A 22,796-nucleotide genomic window follows, 5' to 3' on the forward strand; every position below is an offset into this window, starting at 1 on the left:
GGAAGCAGCTCTACCGTGGAGGTCGTTCAGGTCTGACCCACAAACAGCAAACATGATATGCACGTTTCTTTATTTCATTAGGAGAAATGGTGTCAAGACAAATAATAATAATAATAATAATTATAATAATAATAATTATAATAATAATGATCAGTTGTAAAACACTAACAATTGAAACAAATGAAAATGGGTTTTGCACAATACCTTATTTACAATTATTAGCTCATTTTAATTAATTAGGGTCATTTAGCATTTAAAATGATAAAGGTACAGACTCTTAGCAGAGAATAAGCAAAAAACAGCTATTTCAAATTGACAGTTTTAACACAAAACAATCATCTAAAAAAAGAAAGAAAAGCAACAACTTGAACTATAAGAGCTATAACATTAATGATGCACCAAAGTCTACTTATACAATAATTCATATCATTTGTGTAAAAAGCATGTAGAAAAACACCTGATGCCGTTGCTGATACAGTCATTGACCAGTTATGAGAGGTATGAAGGATTTCACAGGTAGATAAGTGTGAGAAAGTCCGCACTGGTGACTCGGGGATGGGGGCTCATGCCCCTGCATACATGCACTTCACTGGAGTGTGAACAATGGCCTCTGAAAGGTTTTTCTAAGGCAAATCTCGGAGATGCTTTTGGATGTGATGCTGCCTCCCGAAACAAAAGCAAAGCTCGATTAATGACAAACGCCGAAACAGTCAAATTCCACCAAACATCAAGATCCCGAAAACAAAAAAAAGAGCAACGGTGACGTGATACCGACAGGATTTGTAAACATCTCGAGTTTTCTCAGCGACCCCGGCTTCCGACCGGGACGCTGGTTATTGAAAGGAAAGGTGAGGAATCTGTGGAAAAGGCATGTTTTTCTCTCCTAGAACGACCTTTGGAGTGGATGCACCAGTGTTGGTTTCAGAGAAGCAGCAACAAATGGGAGGACTGAAAAAGACCACAGCACAAAGGCAGAAGTGTTGAGTTACAGCAAAACTAAAGAGGTTCACAGGTTCAGCCAACCGATCGGTCCGAATGGAGCCTAGACGCCGAATCCCTGGAGTCACCCACATGTTTGATGCATAGAACAAATCAGTCTTTGATAAACTCTTCTCATCCGCACTTAAACTAGGTGGTTTCTGGAGGTACATGTTAGTTGTTCGTCAATCTGGAGGGAACTGGCCTGGACCAGAGGGGACTGAACCAGAGGGGATTGGACTGGAGTAGAAGGGACTGAACCAGAGGGGACTGGACCAGAGGAGACTGGACCAGAGGAGACTGGACCAGAGGGGACCGAACCAGAAGGGACTGAACCAGAGGGGACTGGACCAGAGGAGATTGGACTGGACCAGAGGAGACTAAACCAGAGGGGACTGGACCAGAAGAGACTGGACTGGAGTAGAAGGGACTGAACCAGAGGGGACTGGACCAGAGGAGACTGGACCAGAGGGGACCGAACCAGAAGGGACTGAACCAGAGGGGACTGGACCAGAGGAGACTGGACTGGACCAGAGGGGACTGAACCAGAGGGGACTGGACCAGAGGGGACCGAACCAGAAGGGACTGAACCAGAGGAGACTGGACTGGAGTAGAAGGGACTGAACCAGAGGGGACTGGACCAGAGAAGACTGGACTGGAGTAGAAGGGACTGAACCAGAGGGGACTGGACCAGAGGGAACTGGACCAGCGGAGACTGGACTGGACTAGAAGGGACTGAACCAGAGGAGACTGGACTGGACTAGAAGGGACTGGACTGGCGAAAAGAGGATTGGAGTGGACTTGAAGGGACTGGACCAGAGGGGATTGTTTGGACACTTGTTTGGACTGGGCTAGAGGGCACTGGACCGGACTGGGCTAGGGCCGGAGGGTTTCTGGTTCAAGTCTCAGGTTCGGACCAACAGGTGAAACGTGGGCTGGTAACATGGGACCTTTTCCGGAGCCCTAAACATCAGTGTCTGTGGGGACGGCTGACCCCCCTCCCTCTCCGTCGTGGCTGTCCGTGCACGTGTTGATTGTGTGCTCGTGTATGACTGCATATATGAAGCAGTCCTGTCCTTTGAGCAGGACTAAGGAAGGACTCTTCTGCTCCGTCGTAGCACTCTGCTCTCATCAGGCTAACGAGGAGCGGGAGTCTCTTTGTCCCCCTTAGCTTTTGTGTTACTGGAGCAGCCAGAAAGGGTGCTGGGAACCGCGGACACGCTGGGGCTCTTTTCTGAACATGTGCTTTGACACAAATCAAAGGATTTGTACCGTTGAACGTTTAAGAATCAAGACAGGCGATACAGAGACACACGCGGGAGCTCGCACCAAAGTTCTGCTACACAACAAACTGCATCCAGGAAGAAAATCGACAGTTGTACAATATAAAAATGAAAAGACTCGAGTTGCTTTAGTTTTGCTGGTGAGAACCTGCTCGTACATTAAAGGAGAACGAGATAGGAGGGTTTTAGCTCAAAGGCTCATCCCTCGGGTCTGTCCACGTGTCCGTGTGCGTGTCAGGGGCTCCGGCTAGAAGGGCCCTAGGTAACCCTCCTGGTCTGGGGTCAACAAGCAGGCATGTCAAACTCAGTCTTCATGGGCCACGATCCAGCCGGGTTTTCCATCCCACTGAATGCATTTTCAACCTGGTAGGACAGAAACCCCGGCTGGATCGTGGCCCTCGAGAACTGAGTCTGACATATGTGATCTACAGCATCAGTTACAAATGATCAGTGGAAATGAGGGAAAACTAAAATTGGAACCATCAATCTCAGATTTATTTAGCCAAAATACTTTCAGAAATTGTTAAATTGACTTAAAGTAACCGTAAACATTTAGCAGTAATAGCTTTGCATTGCTGAAATATCAGGACAAAGAAAAGGACTCAAGCCTGTAGCAAAACATGCATCAATATGTGAAGCAGCCAGGCTAGCATCGTAGCCAGGCTAGCATCGTAGCCAGGCTAGCATCGTAGCCAGGCTAGCATCGTAGCCAGGCTAGCGGCCACCTCTGCAGCGCTTCTGCCAAACTGGCCGTGACTGTGGTGACTTTGAAGTGATCTTAGCATTTTACGACTAACACTACACTTTAGCTTCATGTTCTGACTGTGGAATCAGGTGGTTGCTGTGTGTCTATCTGAGCTTCTCACAGAAGCTAACTAAAGCTATCAAATTAGCAAAAACTATCGGCGCTTTAAAGGACAACACATAAAGCTTCACATTCTAAGTCAATTAACGTGGGAAGGACAGAATACAGCCCGGCTTAGGCGCTGACCTCTAATGAGGGTTGAGGTCATTTAGCTTATTTATAAAAACAAAACAAAACAAAAACAAACAATGACAAAGTAAACAGAAGGGAGACAAGCTAGCTAAGCTAATAGCTACAGGCAGCATGCAAGCACGTCACAAAGGTAGAACCTTGACCAGAAGTAACAAATGCAAACATATCGTAGGATTGTTAAATCATCACATTTACATTATTCATGTCAAAATGATCTTTCATTCCTTAAGAAATTGTTTTATAAACCTGGGAACGATACTCTTCTATAACACTTTAATCTGAAGTTTCAAATAAATTCTCTCCATCCTCTTTAAACTGGTGTCACCAAGATGGTTTCGGAGCAAGTGCCAATTCAAGTGCTGCGTCTCGGCGTTTCAGGGGCGTGAGGCCGAGGCCGAGACCCTCGTAGAAGTGCTAAATGGCTCTGAGTGCTTGGAGGGGGGGGCTGGATTAGATCCCTTCCCTGGTTGTCAGGTTGTAAAGCTGCATTTTTGGTCTTTCTCTGAACATGAAATGATCACGTGGTGGAAGCACATCTGGAGATGTCTACGAATACTGAGAAGAAGAAAACAAAGAGCCCGGGGCAGACCTCTGGGGGAAGGAGGCTCCAGCGGGGGGAGGTCAAGACTCTACTGGTGGAGGTGGAGGTGGAGGTGCGTCCGCGTGTACGCGTGTGTACGTGTGTAACGAGCTGGTTTCCTGAGTTGAAGAACGTCCGCCGTGATGGGGAGCAGGAAAAGAAGCCAAACGGTGGTCAACACCAGTTAGAAAGGAACATCTAAGAAAGCCACTACCTGTACAAAATCACCGATACAGTCGTCATGCTCCGTACTACACACACTTCTGTCAAACAAGCACGTGTACAGTCACCATTACAACATCCAGTTACAGCCGTATTGCTGATGAGCGGGAAACCGAAGGAGCCGTTAATGTGCCTGGAGTTCTCCTCCCAGTCCGGGACTGGGGAAGGCAAAGGGGAATGTTTGAGTTACAGCCTGTACAAAGCTCTCCTGTACAGATATACAAAGAGTTGTTTTTGCATATGAACTTTTTACAGCGTGAACGCGCCGCCGCCTCTTCCGTCACAGAAGCTTCTGTGTGTCTACGCGAGTTCTTGTCGACATTCAGAGAATTTTGCTTTTTTTTTTGTTTTTCTTTCCTGAGTTTGAATCGCCGCGACCCCCGGCGGGGTCGGCGAGACAGAGCGGGAATAAATAAAAGGCAGGAAGAGACACGGTTGGAACGCAGAGAGCTGCTGTTCAGGTCTGACTGTGGAGAGGAGCACCGTCGCCGGCGGAGGGGGGGCGGGGAGGGGGGGGGGGGGGCTGCTGAGAACCTCCGCCGGAACACAGTATTGCTGCAGTTAAGACAACTTTAGTGTCACAAACACACAAACCACATAAATACAAACCACCCTTGTTTTGGAGTCAACACTGGCAGCGGCTGAAGGGTTCCCCCACCGGGGGAGGGGGGTGGGGGCTGGTGGGGGGCGGGGGGTGCGCTTAAATACAGGTCCCGAGCAGGCCGCTACATGACGCAGTCCTTCCTTGGCTGCTCGTCGGTTGTACATTTCTCTGTCATTTCCTGGCAGAAATCGACCGTCACTGTCTGGTTGGATTTTTCCGAGGACAATCCCGACGGCGCCAGCGCGCCGCCGTCTCGGTCGTCTGGGTTCCGCAGCGCCCCGTTCCTGACGGCGGGATCGTGCTCGCTCTCCGAGGGCCCGGGCGAACCGTGGAAACTGGGCTCGGGCGTGGCCGATCCCGAGCAGACGGTCAGGTCGATGCTGGTGGTCGGGGGGCTGGTGGCGGCTTTGGGCTGGTGGGCGGCGGCGTTAGCGGGCCGCACCATGGGGCAGTAGTGGTGTAAGGACTGGACCTGCTCAGGGCTCAGCTGGACGTCCCTGCACACCTCCTGAGACAGGCAGGAGAAGTTCTCCCACAGCTCCCCCATGCAGGCCTTCAGCTGGTTCCTCTCGGTCAGCAGCTTCTCCTTCTCACACACCTGCAAACACACACACGCTTTAGGACACGTCTGGTCATCGCACACATGGCAACACACCGAACCCGACCCACCGAACCAAACATCCAAAAGTGCCACTAAAAGTCCGGACCTGGTTTCAACAGGAGTCAACTGGGACGAGAGCAGCTCAAAACGAGAGCACCTGTGATGCCTTGTGGGCCTGACACAAAGGTCAAAGGTCAAAAAGGCCCCGCGGGCTTCTGGCTCCAGAACCAGCTTGGGTCGGGCCTGTGACCAACTCACCAGTTTTCTGATCTCACACTCCAGGTTCAGGATACAGTCCAGCTTCCTCTTGCGGCAGCGTTGGGCTGCGATGCGATTCTTGCTGCGCCGCCTGACGTCATGAATAAACTCCAGCTGTTCTGAGGTCAGTTTGTGCATTTTTAACAACATTTGGAAGTCATTTCGTGGAAGATTCGTGATCTGATCTACTGGGAAAGGCAGCTTCACCTGCAGGAAGACAGAGAAGAAGAGCAAATCAAGAAAAACGTCCAAACGACCTTATCGAGAGTCTGCGAAGTACAACACAACTCCCTTGTTTGCATCTGTAGTTCAACTGTCATTCTGATGATATCAGCATTTTTATTTAGGAACAAATACATTTGAAAGCCTTATTTTTAATGGGTGATATATTCCAGAAGCAGTTGGTCGCATCATTGTCAGTAAGAGAGGAGGTTTAATCTTAAAGGAAGAGAATTATTGTGTGTAAACACCTTCAGAACAGTCCAATCTTAGAAATACTCTAATAGGAGGAGGAGTACAATGTTTCCATTGAAGCTAACAAATGTCACATTTTTAATGACGCTATAAAAAACCTTCACAAAATTCTAGCTATTTATATTCTCCAACAAACTCTTCGCTTCTTTTCTTTGAACTCTTTGTTGCTTTGTTGTCTTAGCGAGACTCTTAGTCGCTGTTGCCAGAAATGACCACCAGGTGGCGACAGAGCGCCTCCACCGTCAGGGTCCCAGTGGACGTCCTGATCCTTTAACAGTCTCTGTCCTCTACGTCTCCCTGAGGACCTGGACGCGGGCCAGTCCTACAGAATGGTGGGACAGTGACTTATCTAAAGCATGGTCAGGTGATTTTTGGGAGCGTGAATGTCCGCATCTGCACAACAAAAGCATTAGTTGATTAAATGCAGCAAACGTGCAAACTCTTCCCTCGTATTACACAACAAGGCTGCACGGTTCCTTCGTTTTTCCTCAATTGGCAACAGGAATTCAGCACTTCCCCCAGGTGATGGCAGCCCTCATGAAGAACATCCACCCCAGCAGTATCTGTATGCACCAGGGAGAGCGGTAGCTTCAGGCAGCAAGTGAAGCAGAAGAGGCATAACAAAGAGCCAGAGGAAGACAGCCGGAGAACTTGGCAGGGATGAGAGGAGCAGCAGCTCTCAGTCCTCTGCCTCTTCCTTCCTGTGGCTGCTTCAACAACAACGTCAAACAAAGGATGCTCCCCCTGCCACCCCCCACCCCCGTGTGTACCTGGCTGCTGCAGCAGCCCCACAAACACCTTTGATAGCCCTCAGAGCAGCCCTGGCTCCATCACAGCATCAACACAGCTGTGTGTGTGTGTGTGTGGGGGGGGCCGGGGGGGGGGGGCGGCAAAGTGCCTGCTCATGAAGGAACAAAAATGACACCTCACTGACGCACTGCTCTCCTGTAGATGGCAAATTTACACCGGACAACACAAAAATACAGCTCCCTCGTCCCATCTCATCCCATCCCATCATCTGCATGCAGACGCATGAATTAATAATGAGTTAAGCTTTCAAGGCAGGACCTGACGTCTTCAGCTCCAAAGAGAGCGATGAAAGATGGCCGCTGCCTGGATCTGCAGAGCTGCGTCTGAAGGGTCTCTTCTGGAAGTGCAGCCCTCACCTGCAGCTTCACACCCGCTTCCTCTGTCAGCGACCTCAGACTGGTGTTGGGACACAATGCATGATAGATTCTTGGGAGGAACCTGCCCGCACCAGCAGCTCCACCAAGATGGTGGTCAGTCTCCGTTAGGACAACGCTGCTGTCATGTCCTGTCCTACATACGCTGCTGAGCTTTCCAATGGTCCAACCTGACCAGAGAGGAGAGGACAAAGTGTGACCTTGTGGGGAGGATGCTGTGCTTCTCCCTCCACCAGTATCCAGATCACGGGGGACGTCTATATTTAGCTCCTCTTCCACAAGAACCAGTTCAAGGGCTGGTGTGACAGCTTCGCGCGCTGATATTCTGCATTTGCTCCTTTTCTTTCAATCGTGGCTGCTTTTGCTTTTTAAAAACCTTCAGAGTCGAATCTCATTTGGTTTTTTTGGTTTTTGTTGCTGTTTTCACCCCAAAAGTCTAGAATTTTCGGAGGTGTCTCCGAAATCTTCTGCGGTGTCCTGACCGTTGACCTCGACCCATGTCCCTGACCCCCCGATGGCCGCCTGGTTGCGAGCAGGTCCAGGTTCTTTTCTTAGCTGGGTTGCGTCTCTCATGCCTAAACCTTGGTCCAGAGGTGTTTGGTTCTGCCAGTTATCCTGAGCTGGGATCTTCGAAACCATCAGGTCTTGTTGATGGACTCAAAAAGCCTCTCCTGCTCTTGTGGATTTCTGGCAGCTGCAACTGCAAAACCCCAGAGGAAACCTTTAATTCGCTGTCAAAACAGGCTAAAAACCTGCAGCAACCGACAGGACGTGCACTAGTGCAGACCTGGAGCGCTGCCAGGGTGTCTCAGGGGATTCACCCACATCCAGCCACAGTAATGGAAGCAGCCAGAACCAGCAGCAGAAGAATGCCAGATCACCAGGGTGAATCTGGCCGTCCCGCGGGCACCACAGTCCTTCACTAATGACACGCTTACCAGCTTCAACAGCACAATTATCTGAACACACTCAGGTTCTCTTCTGGATCAAAGGTCCAGGGGGTCCAGTGTGGACACGCCTTTGCTATGAACTCATGAGAAAGAGCTCATGAGTTCTGAACAGAAGTTTATAAAATGACCATGAAGAATGAGAAATGAAGCTCAACCAGGCTGAGGAGGCAAACAACGATCAACTCATGAGGAAGTGAGAAATCATCTGTAGGCGGACTCAATTCAGGAATTATTCTGCTAGAGGAGCACTACAATACAGTATTATACAGTATTATATAGTATTCTACAGTATTATTTATTATTATGAAATATTCTAAAATATCAAATAGTATTTTACGGTATTATTTAGTATTCTACAGTACTATATAGTATTCTGCATATAATATTCTACAATATTATACAGTATTATAGATTGTAGTATTGTATAGTATTCTACAGTACTATATAGTATTCTACAGTATTATATGATATTCTACAATATTATACAGTATTATAGATTGTAGTATTCTAGAGTATTCTACAGTACTTTATAGTACTATATAGTAATCTACAGTATTATATTGTATTATACAGTCTATAGTATTATATAGTAGTCTACAGTATTATACATAGTAGTATTATACAGTATTAAATAGTTTTTTACATGGTCGTATTCTACAGTATTATATAGTATTCTACAGTATTAAATAGTTTTTTACATGGTCGTATTCTACAGTAATATATAGTATTCTACAGTATTACATAGTATTATACATAGTAGTATTCTACAGTACTATATAGTATTCTACAGTATTATATGATATTCTACAATATTATACAGTATTATAGATTGTAGTATTCTATAGTATTCTACAGTACTTTATAGTACTATATAGTAATCTACAGTATTATATCGTATTATACAGTATTATATAGTATTCTACATTATTATATAGTAGTCTATAGTATTATATAGTAGTCTACAGTATTATACATAGTAGTATTATACAGTATTATCTAGTATTCTACATAGTAGTATTCTACAGTACTATATAGTATTCTACAGTATTATATAGTTTTTTACATAGTAGTATTCTACAGTATTATATAGTATTCTACAGTATTAAATATTTTTTTACATGGTCGTATTCTACAGTATTATATAGTTTTATACATAGTAGTATTCTACAGTATTATATAGTATTCTACAGTATTAAATATTTTTTTACATGGTCGTATTCTACAGTATTATATAGTTTTATACATAGTAGTATTCTACAGTATTATATAGTATTCTACAGTATTAAATATTTTTTTACATGGTCGTATTCTACAGTATTATATAGTTTTATACATAGTAGCATTCTACAGTATTATATAATATTCTACAGTATTAAATAGTTTTTTACATGGTCGTATTCTACAGTAATATATAGTATTCTACAGTATTACATAGTATTATACATAGTAGTATTCTACAGTAATATATAGTATTCTACAGTATTACATAGTATTATACATAGTAGTATTCTACAGTAATATATAGTATTCTACAGTATTACATAGTAGTATTCTACAGTAATATATAGTATTCTACAGTATTACATAATATTATACATAGTAGTATTCTACAGTAATATATAGTATTCTACAGTATTACATAGTATTATACATAGTAGTATCCTACAGCACTTTATAGTTCTCTACAGTACTTCCTTTGGGAGGTATTTATGTTTGTTAATGATTTAGTATTTAATCATATATTAAGAGATGGACAAGATGGAACACCTGTGCTGAGCTCAGGTGGAGAGCTCGGAGCAGGAGGCTGAGGCTCTGACGGGTCAGGGTGAGGCTACAACGATGAGCCAACCGCCCCCCACAGACCAAGCTCACCCTGGAACAGCAGGAGAGCAGGGCAGGAGTTCCCCAGAGAGAGCCTCACATGACTCTGATAAGGTGACTCCACTGGCTTCTGCCTCCACTCAAAGCACTCCCTGCCACATAAAGACCCCTTGTCCCCCTGCAGGCCACAGTCCTTGGATTAAACCCCATATGCTGCCTTCACAGAACTCAGGTCAACAGAGGAGGGAACGAGCGGCCCAGGTGTCGGTGCAGAAGAACCCCCCCTCCTTCCCAAATGCCCTAGAAACATTGTTCCCTCAACAGTTTGGAGCAGAGCTGACGATCAAGCCTCTTACTCTTCCGACTGTCATAGCTGGCAGATCTGGATTCCACTCACAGAAAAGCTCAGTCCTTTCATGCAGCTCCACCACTTGGAACACACAGATTTCTACTGTGAATCCCATCGCCATGGCAACACACCATTTCTGCGGCAGCTTCGGTACCCTCGGCAGCAGAGCCAGTAAGCGGCAGGACCACACATCACACATGTGAGGGGTGTGTTCAGCAGAGCTGAGTGGTCGGCAGTGGTGGCCTCAGACCCACCAATCACGCTGAGCTAGTCCTCAACAATAACATGCTTGCCCTTTGTGGTCAACAACAACAACAACCACAACAACCACCACAACAGGTGGCTGCCTGGAGGAGGGCTGCCCAGGTGGATTAGGCCAGCATGATTATAGGATTGCCTATTTATCCTTGTCAGCAGCGCCGCGCTGGGCTTCAGTCATGTCATGTGACCAAACCTTTTGTCCACCCACATTTGCTGCTGCTCTGCTAAAACTGCACCACGGCCTCACAATCCTGCACTAAACACCAGGGCTGGGGGACGTAGGACTCCTCAGACAGTCCTCTGGTTACATGACATTCATTCAGAATGTTCAGATTTAATAAACAAGAGTCATTTTAACTGTAATAATTACTTGAAAATAACAGTATATTTTAATTTAGGCACTTTCCACAAGACTTCAAGTCAGGGAACAAAGACAAACAACCAAAACACAACTTAAAAACACTTAAGGAGCAATAATATTACTATTATTATAGTGTTATTATTGTGGTTATTGTTGATGTTGTTAAATATTGGACTACCATTATTTTCAAAAATGACAAGCCATAAAAGAGCAAATCTTTTAAGACAGAATTCTAAACCATCCCAGACAAAATTTTAACCTTAACCATAAAGCAACACACACACACACACACACACACACACTTTTGTGTGCTGTGACTGTGTTTCAGCCATAGCATCGATGTTTGTGGCCATTTGGGAACAATCGACTGGATCTACTTCCCGTCTTCCTGAGCCTCTGTATTCAACTCCTCCCACAGACGTGCAGCAGTGCATCAAACAGACGACTAACATCAGACTTTGTTCTGCCCCTTCAGTGGCAGCGTGGCAGCTACATTGTGGCTACGTGTAAGCGTTGTAGTGCACACTCACCTCTGGGCCTCGCTCTTGCACGTTGCACGACTCGCTATCCCCCTCTGAAAAGGATCCCGATTCGTCGCTGGAGTTGGTGCCGTAAGACTGCTCACATTTGATCTTGGGACGCACCTGGTTAAAAAGTGTGTCGCCCCCCAAGCTTTGATCTTGCTGGTCCACATTGAGGCAGCGTGTGACGTTGGAGCACGGCGAGGAGGAGAACTCAAACTGGGGCAGACTGCAGGGAGAGCCTCCACTGCCATCCTCGGCGTAAGAGTAGGAGGAGCAGGAACTGGAAGTCCTGGTGCGTGTCTCACATGGTGGCGAACGCGGGCATACTTTAATTGGCACTGGGCAGCTGGTGTTGGGTCTCGGGCGACAGAGGATTGTGGACTCGGAGGAATTGGTGTTAAGAGAAAAGGTCTGGGAGGTGGGTAGGGACTGACTGGCCCCAGCCCACACACCCTTTGAAATGTGCTCAGTAAGCTCCATCTCCAAAGAGTTCCCACTACTATAGGAATGTGCTGGAGTTCCCAGACGGTTGCAGGCTCCTGAGGAAAAAATGACACTACGGCGATCTAGCTCTACTTCCTGTTTGCAGACCCCATCGCAGGAAGAAGACTTGAGGGACAACCCTGCAGGGAAACTGTCCATGCCCTTTGGGGATGTAACAGACAAACCTAGCTCCCCAGAGAAAGGCCTGATGTCTTTTTTGTGATCTCCCTGAGAGTTTCCTTTGTCCTGGGGGCAGAAGAATCTGTTGGTGAATACCTGCTGTGGTGTGTTGGGCATCTCCACTCCTTTCTTAAAAAAGGCTCTGAGGCAGGAAGGGGACTTGGCTCTCTTGATTCTGTCCACAGCTACGGGGTTATCCATCTCCATAGCCGTTGCACTGTCCTTATCCCTAACATCCGGCTCATCCCCTGACAGGCACAATGAAATGGGTTCTTCCTCTGCCTGTGGTTCCACTTTGATCTGGGTTAACGGCAGCCTGCCCTGATCTGGTGCTGCCCCACTAAAATTTTGCTCCTCTAATGTGCTTGGGAAACCTGAGGTACTGCTGTCTGAAGAGGTGTCATTGTTGTGCTTGTTACAAGCCCACTGGTATTTCCTGTATTTGGGGCACCTGGGCAGGTCTGACGAGCCATGCCGATCAAAGTCCAGCCGGCCATCCACGAAGCTCCCGGGTACAGCCATCGCTAACCGATCGTCATCGGGGTGTCGAAAGGTACTGAGGGTGTCAGCACATCGGCGAGCTCTGGGGGAGGCCGACCGTTCCGCCTCTAAATGCATGCTCTCATCCTCAGAGTTGTTGGCCTCCTCCCCCACCTTGTGACAGAGCAGCAGACTATCTTCCTCACTGCGCAGCTGAGCTTCCAGAAAGCGAAAGCACGAGTCCTCCAGGTTGTGCATGTGCAGGAATTCAGCACAGCGGATGACCTCCTGGATGTTTTCTCTGCTGAGCAACAACTTAGCAGTGTAGGCAAACTGCAACAATGGGGCGAATCCCCTGGCAGTGACCTGCAAAAAAACAGGGAAATTGCCAGCATTACGGTCGGCACAGCTATTGTTCAGAGCACTTGGAGTGACGTGAGACAACCTGACAGTTCCCGCCCCCCAAAATAAACACGGTGAAGTAACGCTTCATTTTTTGGGGGGGAGGCGGGGGTCAGCATTCAACAGCACAAATAAGATCTAACACAGTTGAAGAGGTTGTACGTCGAGCTTTGCAGGTCGTTGCAGATGTTGACCACCTGCTCACTGGTGACACTGCTTTTTGCTTTAACTCACCCCTGTTTAAGGTTAGCATTTAGCATAGCTTTACATAGTGAATGAGTGTCTATACAGACGGGGCCGTTGGCAGCTGTCAGTCAAAGGAAGTGCATTAACTACACCTCAGGCTTTGCCTTATATGAGATATATGTTGTAATATATATCAAATGTTGTTAGAGACACCACCCATCCTTCTATATTCTATATCAATTATGAATCATTTGTTATTACATATACATTTTGAAAAGGCAGGAAGTAACTCGGCTGTGTTTGATTGATCTAAGCAGTAAGTAAGTAGTTGTTGTGGACTGCATGCCCAGTATTTGCTTCCGGAGGGAGAGAGCCGGTTTGCTTCAAGCAGATTTATGCTACCAACACCTGCAGCTCCTCTGTGTTCGAGTCTGTATTCTCTGGTTAACTGTCTGTCAAGCCTGATGGTCACTGAGTCCATAGCTCAGGGGCTGTCCGGACCAGGTCCGTCAGGACCACAGTCCAGCCAGGTAAGTGGGATCCCAGGTGAAAGTGTCCTACCTGGTGGGACAGAATTCCCGGTTTGACTGTGTCTCTGGAGGACCAGTTCTGGAGACCCCTGCTGGAGTTTATCCCTTAGCCTCTGCTGCTGCTCTCAGCACCAGCACTGGGCCACCACCCTCTGCAGGTCAGCACGAGAGTCTCACTTATGGAATTTTGTAGCTGAAAAGATGATTTCTATCGCTGTTCATATCTATTAATTACATTGCCATTGTTGCCATTGTTGCGGGACAAAATAAGACTAATCACCCAGGTAGAGGTAGTTTGGGAGCACTGCTTTACGTTTACCAAGAAAAGTAAAAAAGAAGAACCTGCCTGGAAAATAAAAGACAAACAGATCAAACAGAACTTATGACAAGGATGCTGCAAAATGTGAGCAACAATAGCTTGACGTCCGCTGAGCAGGTCTAAGAAAACAGAGGCTAACAAGAAGCTACAAGGTTCTGTTAAAACATGGAGGAGGAACCTTAACAGCACCTTATATTTCAGCCACGCCATGATGTGGCTCTGTTTGTTCGATTTAGTTTTTCCTGTTGAAACTCAGTTCCTCGGGTTTCTGTCCGAGCTACTGTAAAGACCACCAGTAAACTGAGACGCTACGGAAGTCCCTACACCTACACCTACTCTGATTCCACTGTGTCCCCCATGGCCAGGCCTCTGGAGGTCTCTGACAACAGTTGGTCTCATTTCTAAACAACTCCTCATTTTAATGTGCTTATTTGAGGATGAGATTGTGTCGAGAGTGTGGAGCGCCAGCGCCGCACGCCGTCCATCTGCAGTCATCGTTGGGTTACACGACAGTAACAAAGGCTTTATTACGGTAGAGGGTCTCGTGTGGAGCAGATTTATCGCTACTCTGAAGTCTGCAGATTAATTCCAGTAGGCAGAGGCAGCTGAGCACCAACAGCACATCCGTCTTTGTTAAGAGGAAGTTGCTGACTCCATATTTGTGAAAAGGGGCGTCTGAGTGTGACAGATTGGGGGAGGGTCGGCTCTGACTGTGGTGACGACTATCCTGCAGAGAACAGCAGGTCCAAAGGGCCAAGAACACACACACACACACACACACACACACACACACACACACACACACACACACACACACACACACACACACACACACACATTTCTGATCCTGGATCAGTCTCTGTGAAGCGCCAACAGTCAGTTTTTCATAAACAGTCTACAGAACTACAGTGGCTGCGGTTTGACTTGGAGGCGAGCCCAAAATATTCATTTGCACCATAGAATAAATTAGATGTGAATGAAAGCAATAATATTACTATTATAACCACAAATTTGCTGTACTCAAACAGTTCTCTATTCATATGAAGCGCTCAGCCATTATCAACCCATTTGATTCAGACCCTCACATGAGGGCCACATGCACACAGCAGCACTTTGGGGCTTGGGTCTATTCTGAATGACTGCAGGACCAACAACTTCTCTGAGAGGCGATCTCATTCAAATTTGTCATCTTTGTAATCAAACTGCAGCCGGTGCAATCAAAATACAGCCTTTCAACATCTACACCTGCATCCTGGCTTTACATTCACAGGGGTCCCAGGCCAGAATGTCCTGACCCGGCTCTCCAGACGTCCCCTGCTGGCCCGATGATTTCAGAAGAATGTTGATTTGGCTAAGTTAATATTTCATCACCTTCCTAATGAGCTGTGAGCTCTCTGTCTGTGTTACTATAGCCGCCTTAGAACCAAATCCAGGTACACACACACAAACATACACACACACACACACACACACACACACACTGCATCATGGCTTCTGATAAACAGCAGCGCTGGTGGAGGAAAAACGCTGAGTGAACCAGGGATCAATTTTCAGCATGTATCAGCAGCTGCTGCCTGCAGGAGCACATCTTTATGTCCTCCTGCACCATATGTGATGATCCCATGGCCAGAACCAGCACCGCAATCTAATGAAGAACGCATTATGAGAGAGAGAGAGATGTGGGGAGAGATGGGGGAGAGAGACGGTCGGAGACAGGTACTCATTAAAGGAAAACAGAGCACAGAAAATTAGAAAGATGGTAAAACTAATACTAGATGTGATGAGCTCATCGTAAAGGAGTGTGTTGCGGTCTTGATCTGGAGTTGTGCGATCGGGGCTGTTAGCAGTAAGTGGTTTACGAAAGATTCGCCACCGTGAAGGATGGAGGATCCTGGTGATGCAGTCACGCTCTGGATCTCCGGGGGAGAAGGGATACAAGACAGGGAACGATTTGTTCCCTTTCCGACCTCAACAACCCAATTCTCCTTTTCTCTGGGGTTCATTCAGATGTTCTCAAGTGAGTCGCTGCATGGCATGAATGCTAATGAGGGAGTAGGATGACATGACAAAAAAGGGCTTCCCCTCACAGGAGAAGAGGTTCCAGAAGCTGATGGCCTCAGCGTCACGGCTGCTGAGCAACAGTCAGCAAAGCTAGCAAGTACCTACGTTCAGCACCAGCCTGGAAGAGCTTGGTGAAGAAAATTAGAGATGGTGCTGGACACACATAGCAGCACGTGTGTCGGTGGGCCAGGCTCAGACGCTCCTGGTGCTGAGCTGCTGGTGAGTAAACCGCTCCTGGATTAGACCAGATAGAGTATTCCTAATCCGTCCAGTACAGCTTAGCTAGGACCAGACACTCCAGAGGGCATAACTTCCCCCTCACACTGCACCACACACACCAAACACAACACACACACCACCTACACCACCCACACCAAACACAACACACACAGAACACTGTTGGTCCATCCATCCATCCATCCATCCACCCATCCATGCATCCATCCACCCATCCATGCATCCATCCATCCACCCACCCATCCATCCATCCATGCATCCACCCATCCATCCATCCATGCATCCACCCATCCATGCATCCATCCATCCATGCATCCACCCATCCATTCATCTCTGCATCCATCCATGCATCCACCCATCCATTCATCCATCCATCTCTGCATCCATCCATCCATCCACCCACCCATCCATCCACCCATCCATGTATCCATCCATCCATCAATGTATCCATCCATCCACCCATCCATCCATCAATGTATCATCCATCCACCCATCCATCCATCAATGTATCCATCCATCCATGTATCCATCCATCCATGTATCCATCCATCCATGTATCCATCCATCCATCCATCCATCCATCCATCCATCAATGTATCCATCCATCCACCCATCCATCCATGTATCCATCCACCCATCCATCCATGTATCCATCCATCCACCCATCCATGCATCCATCCATGCATCCACCCATCCATGCATCCATCCATCCATGCATCCACCCATCCATTCATCTCTGCATCCATCCATGCATCCACCCATCCATTCATCCATCCATCTCTGCATCCATCCATCCATCCACCCACCCATCCATCCACCCATCCATGTATCCATCCATCCATCAATGTATCCATCCATCCACCCATCCATCCATCAATGTATCATCCATCCACCCATCCATCCATCAATGTATCCATCCATCCATGTATCCATCCATCCATGTATCCATCCATCCATCAATGTATCCATCCATCCACCCATCCATCCATGTATCCATCCACCCATCCATCCATGTATCCATCCATCCATGTATCCATCCATCCATCCATGCACCATCTGTCTGTTGTGCTGTATTTTTGCAGTAGTGTCCCAGCCAGGCCTTCAGTGTGGGGCCCCCTCAGATTAACAGGAATTGTACGGATCAACAGTTTAACCTGAGCAGAGGGATGAATGTCACTGACTATCTGTCTTTAGTTAGTCCTTAGTTAGATCTGTCCACCCAGTCAGACCTTTTATTACCAGCAGGGTTGGGGTTTTGACGCGTCCACCTTTAAAATGGAAATGTTCAAATGTCTGTTATGAACTGAGCGGCATCAAATTTAAAGTAAACACCTCGTCACTAATTCTGGTGTTCCAGTTATTATTCTAGACATAATTATCATATTTAGAGGCTCGTCTAATTATTAGGTTAACATCTTAATTCTGCTGCTAAAGGCTGTGGCTGCCAGGGTCCAGAAACATGATCACCTGATCACCAGGCTGCTGAAACCCTGCTGGGTCATGGCCGCCTCTCCTCTCCTCTCCTCTCCTCTCCTCTCCTCTCCTCTCCTCTCCTCTCCTCTCCTCTCCTCTCCTCTCCTCTCCTCTCCTCTCCTCTCCTCTCCTCTCCTCTCCTCTCCTCTCCTCTCCTCTCCTCTCCTCTCCTCTTCTCCTCCTCATTCTTCTTCTTCTTCTTCTTCTTATTGTTGTTGTTGTTATTCTCATCATTGTTGTTACAGTTGCTATACTGCTGGTTGTCTCCTTGAATCGTCTCCCTGTATCATTGTGTTGTGGTCGAAGCTTCATCACAAATGAAGCTACTAACAGATATACAACAGTAATATAATAAATATTACATGTAGACATGTTACATATATAATATTCAAGGAATCCCCATGGCCAAATGCAGCGCCTCCATATTTGGACCTCTCGCCCTTCATGACAGTGTAGAAATGGTGCCATTCATCTAAGCTGAGGACACCCGATGTGTAATACGCTCCCAGAGGCTTAATACACTTTAGATTTCTAAACTACATGTGCACCAACTCAGGAAAAGGTGTGTGTTTCCTTTGGAGATGAAAATGTTGCTGAGCTGATGACAAACAGGAGGTGGTTTGAGGTTCTTCAATCACTCTGATTCTGCTTCTCTTTGCTCCAAACCAAACTCAAAAAGAGGAGAAAAAGGGGCGCAAAAATGATGTGGTTCATGAGGCGTTTGCTTGGCTCTCTTTTTTAATTCATTTGGTTATTCTTCTGTGATGTCATAGTCCCAATGTTACTGCTCTTCCTAGTTTGGGAGGTGATTCTGAATCTGCTCATAGAGGAGACGGAGCAACAGCTGCTAGCTTTAGCATCTGTTAGCAACACCCTGACTACTCATTTATTCTGATCTCGTGTTGGAATAAAAAAGTGAATCTGCTCTCAAAAACAAGCAAAAATGTGCCTGACACAAAGATCGGGGGGGGGGGGTACTGAGGAGGGGTACTGAGAGGGGGGGCTGGTTCATCACAAAGATGACGGCTCCTCTCATGAAAACATCTTTGAGATACAGGATGTGTAGAGAAAGCGTGTCTATGCCTCCATCATTCAGCACCAGTAACTACTGGTGCTATTTCTGTCCTACCAGGTGGACAACGCCGTCCCCTGGGATCCCACTTTCCTCGGTGAAAGCATTTCTGCCCAGTAGGACAGAAATCCAGGCTGGATTCCCGCTTCTAAATACTGGGTTTGGGCCCCCCTGGTTTAGATGGAGCGAGTCTGGCCAGCCTGAGTCTAACTAACAAGTGCAGCCCACCTCTTCCTCTTCAGAGGGAGGAGGACCAGGAGACATGAGCAGGTGGTGGTTGTTCCTCATCCCTGCCCAGCCTTCCCATCACCTCCATCACCGTGACATGCAGACCTGATGCAGGGATGCAGCCACACGCTTCACTGGCTGACTGTCAAACAACAGCTGACAGGGAACCTTAAACCAGTGGAGTGGAACCAGGAGTGGCTCCACTCCCCCATAATGTGACGGTGACTCAAGCAGACAGCAGCCAGAGATGCTGAATAAGGCTGAAAATATTGCGTCAAAGGGAAATTCGATGTGAAATATAGATCATAAAAGGTAGCCATCATCTATCCATAAGGTGCTGCTGGACTGAAAAGGGCTGGAAACAGACAGCAAGTCTGGGTGTCTCATTTGTCAGATGAGAGAGTTACCGAGAGGTGGTACTCTTCACACTTGATCTCACACCTGAAAGACAACAAGTGCGTTATTCATGAGAGAAGGTGACGAATAAGCCACTTTGAGCATCCGTGCACTATTCCCTGCAGTCAGGCTTTGAGTTAAGGAGGCTAAATGTGTATTTTGCATACAGAGACGATATGACGTCTTTTGACAGGCTGCGCTTTATTAATGCAGCGTGGCCCCAATGAGAACAGCGCTGCAACACGTGTGGGAGGTGCCCCACTTTTCACAGCAGCAGCAGCAGCAGCACATGCATGTGTGCATGGCCCACAAGTGTGTTGAGAGGAGGAGGAGCTGTGCCAGGAGATGATGCGAAGGTGACAATGTGAGCCCAAAAGAAGAGAACCCGATGGGTGTCTCGTCACTCGCTCACTAACAAGTGTAGCTGCCACGTCTGCCTGCAGTGCTAATTGGCCCTCACAGCAGCACCAGCTCGGTAACGCTCGTCATCACACCCTTAGGCTGAGCTGGAATTAAATTACCGAATTACCGATAAAGTTAAGGAGTCTTTGGATTCCTGCTCATTGACTAATGGCCCATGTCTCAGCGCTACCTTACAGTTGGGAGGTGATATTATCTACACCAAAGGCAACAGTTGGAGGCACTTAAACATCACGTCATGACTGGCGTTCATGGCAAACCCATGCAGCCAAAACTCACCTGAATTTTTCATTATTTTATTCATTTCAATTTTTCCATACAGCATCTGTTGCAGGCAAGATTGTCTCTGAAACCCTGAAACCCAGAACCTAAGAATCTGATGGGAGGACATCGGTGCCGAGACAATGGTCCCATGTAGCAGGAAGAAGCCCTGAGCAGGAGCAGGATCCAGGATGAGGAGATCTCGCTGCTGCTGCTACGGTACCGTTGCATGAAACTCCACTTTTCTATTGTCATCTTCTGCTCAACTTGGCAACTTCTGCTACATTGTGCGTGTAGCTTTACGTGTTCTTCTCCTCTTTCTGTCCTTCAGCCATCTCCACTTCTCCAGCTACACCCAGCAGCAGGATGGCCCCTATATGATCCTGGCCCTGCCACAATCCTTTATGATATATCGCCTGTCTGGGTACTGTCACCTGACACCATTTGTGGTGGGGGGGTGGGTCTATTTACCAGTCATGATTGCAACAGATGTTATGTAAATCACATTTCCTTAAATTTAATGTGGAACTGTGATGTGTTTGCTGTTTTGAATATTTAGCATTTTCTTTCAACGTCATTGCTTATTAGCATTCCTTCACAGACCCCCATAGAGCAGGGCCCCATGAAACCACCTCATGAGCACAATAATGCTCAAGAATTGGCCTGGATGTGAAAAGGCAATAGTTCATGTTGTTGTTGTGATTGAGGTGGGGGTAGCTCATCAGTGTGGGTAGCTCAGAAAAAAAGGAAGCACGGTGGAGAGATTTAAAAAATACTCAAGTTGAGTTTCCACCCCTGCAAGAAAAAACCACAGTGGAAAGTGTGTGTGTGTGTGTGTGTGTGTGTGTACCTCTTGCGGAAGCGTAACAACTAAGCCATTCTCTGCCTGGCCTGCCAGTGCCTGGAGGAAATACTCGCTGCAGGCAGCCAGAACAGCCCGGTGCCCACGGAACTCCTTGCCCTCCACCAGGACAGTCACATCACACAGGATATCCTGTTTCCGTTGGTCGTTCAGGCGGAGGAGGATATTGGTACAATGAACCGTCGACTCATACACGTACATGGGGGCTTCAGACTTCTCATCCACGGACATTCCGCTCACGCCCTGGAAATAGAAGCACAACAGAGGGGGGTCAGCTTACAGCTGAACTCCACCAGCACATACCACAGGGCTAACATCAGCTACCCTCGTGGCTCCACACACACCAGCCTGACTGCCACTACACACAGGCTGGCTCTCCCTTTAACATTTGAAAGTCAGTTGGACGGCCTTGACTCTGCGTCCCTGTGTCCCACCCAAAACACCCACCGGTAAACAACAAAAGACCCCAACCTGAAGAGTTGTGCTGCTGATGCAAGCCCGATGTACACGGAATGGTTTTGTCTACAGAATAAAATGACAGGACATAAAGAGAAATCGCGGTTGTCATCAAGGGCTAACTGTGAAGGCAGACCTCTTCTTGTGCACTACAATTCCTTCATTTTTGTGATCTACCCTGGAAAAGTTCCTCCTCAACATCCTTTTCAGGAACTTACATTAGAGGTAAGCTAAACCTGTTAGATCGCTAATTATTGTTGTTGAAGAAAACCACCAAACTCACTAGCTAGACCCTGGTGTGAGAGACTTGGACCCTTGACTTGATGCTCTCCACTGACCTGCAGCTGCACCGGTTGTGTGTCCGGACTTGTCTCACAGTAGGAGACAGCAGCAGGACGTCTTTGTCTTACCGAGCACAAGACAAAAGATGACAAGCAGTTTGTGAAACATGAAGGTGAAAAATGACTGAAGGGGCTGCAACAGTGGTTTCTGTACGCTGACTTTCTCCAATTATCATAGAGAAGAAGTTGGGAACTGTGGATGCTTGTCACCGTGTCTCCATACATGCGTTGAACCTAATTAACAGAAAGCTGTCCTGACATGCTGTCTACGTTCTTAATGATTTTGATTTCTCTTTCATTCTTGAGGTTTGGTCTGTTGACAGCAGCTCTTTCTAGCACACACACAGGCAGCTAAAGCTCTTCTGTAGATCAAAGCAGTCAGAACCAACTTCAGCGCTCCTGCGGGAGCGAGCACGAGCGGCCGACTCTGACAAAGAGATGCGTTGATCGTTAGGCGCTGCACGAAGCAATTACTCTATCAGTGTGACGGTCAAAGCGGTCTTTGTGTTGACATGCAGGTAACGTGCTGCTACCAGGAAGGTTTTCATTCAGAAAGGTCCAGAAAAGAGCCCAAAAGAGCCTCTCCCAAAGCCTCTGAGCGGAGCTGCTACTGGTGGCACACGCAGCGTTTCCCAGGTTTGCTGCAGTCCCAGGAGGTGTTAAGAGACAAAGGGTCAGATGGACAGTGTCTCTAAACAGACTATATCAGCGAGGACCACCCTCATGCTGGAATTTTGGACACGCTGTTGAGGCTTCATTGTTGTGAGCATCAGCTTGAGGACCTTATGAAACCTGCTTGTATAACCAAAAGGGCTATCAGCCAAATATCTTATCAAACTTTTTCTTCTTTGGTGGCAGACTCCCCCAACTTGCAGTCACTTCCCCTCGTCATTTCCTTTGAACTTGTCCTATTTGATCCTTTGTTGTTTTTGCTCCGTAAAAGGTCAAAATGTTTCTGGTGA

At 47.2% G+C, this 22,796-nt stretch overlaps 1 protein-coding gene across 1 annotated transcript in view; it reads right to left on the minus strand.

Moving 5' to 3' along the window:
- Window positions 1–213: 213 nt before the first annotated feature.
- Window positions 214–22,796, minus strand: part of bach2b (BTB and CNC homology 1, basic leucine zipper transcription factor 2b) — a 44,995-nt gene continuing 22,412 nt past the window's right edge. The window contains exons 3-6 of the mRNA XM_029849302.1: window positions 21,026–21,280; window positions 11,454–12,956; window positions 5,524–5,730; window positions 214–5,262 (exon numbers count right to left, since the gene is read on the minus strand). Coding sequence (XP_029705162.1) covers window positions 4,786–5,262; window positions 5,524–5,730; window positions 11,454–12,956; window positions 21,026–21,280 — 2,442 coding nt within the window. The 3' untranslated portion in view covers window positions 214–4,785. The remainder of the gene's footprint in view (window positions 5,263–5,523; window positions 5,731–11,453; window positions 12,957–21,025; window positions 21,281–22,796) is intronic.

This window comes from Takifugu rubripes, chromosome 16, assembly GCF_901000725.2.
Source record: "Takifugu rubripes chromosome 16, fTakRub1.2, whole genome shotgun sequence".
In the NCBI taxonomy this organism is placed as follows: Eukaryota; Metazoa; Chordata; class Actinopteri; order Tetraodontiformes; family Tetraodontidae; genus Takifugu; species Takifugu rubripes.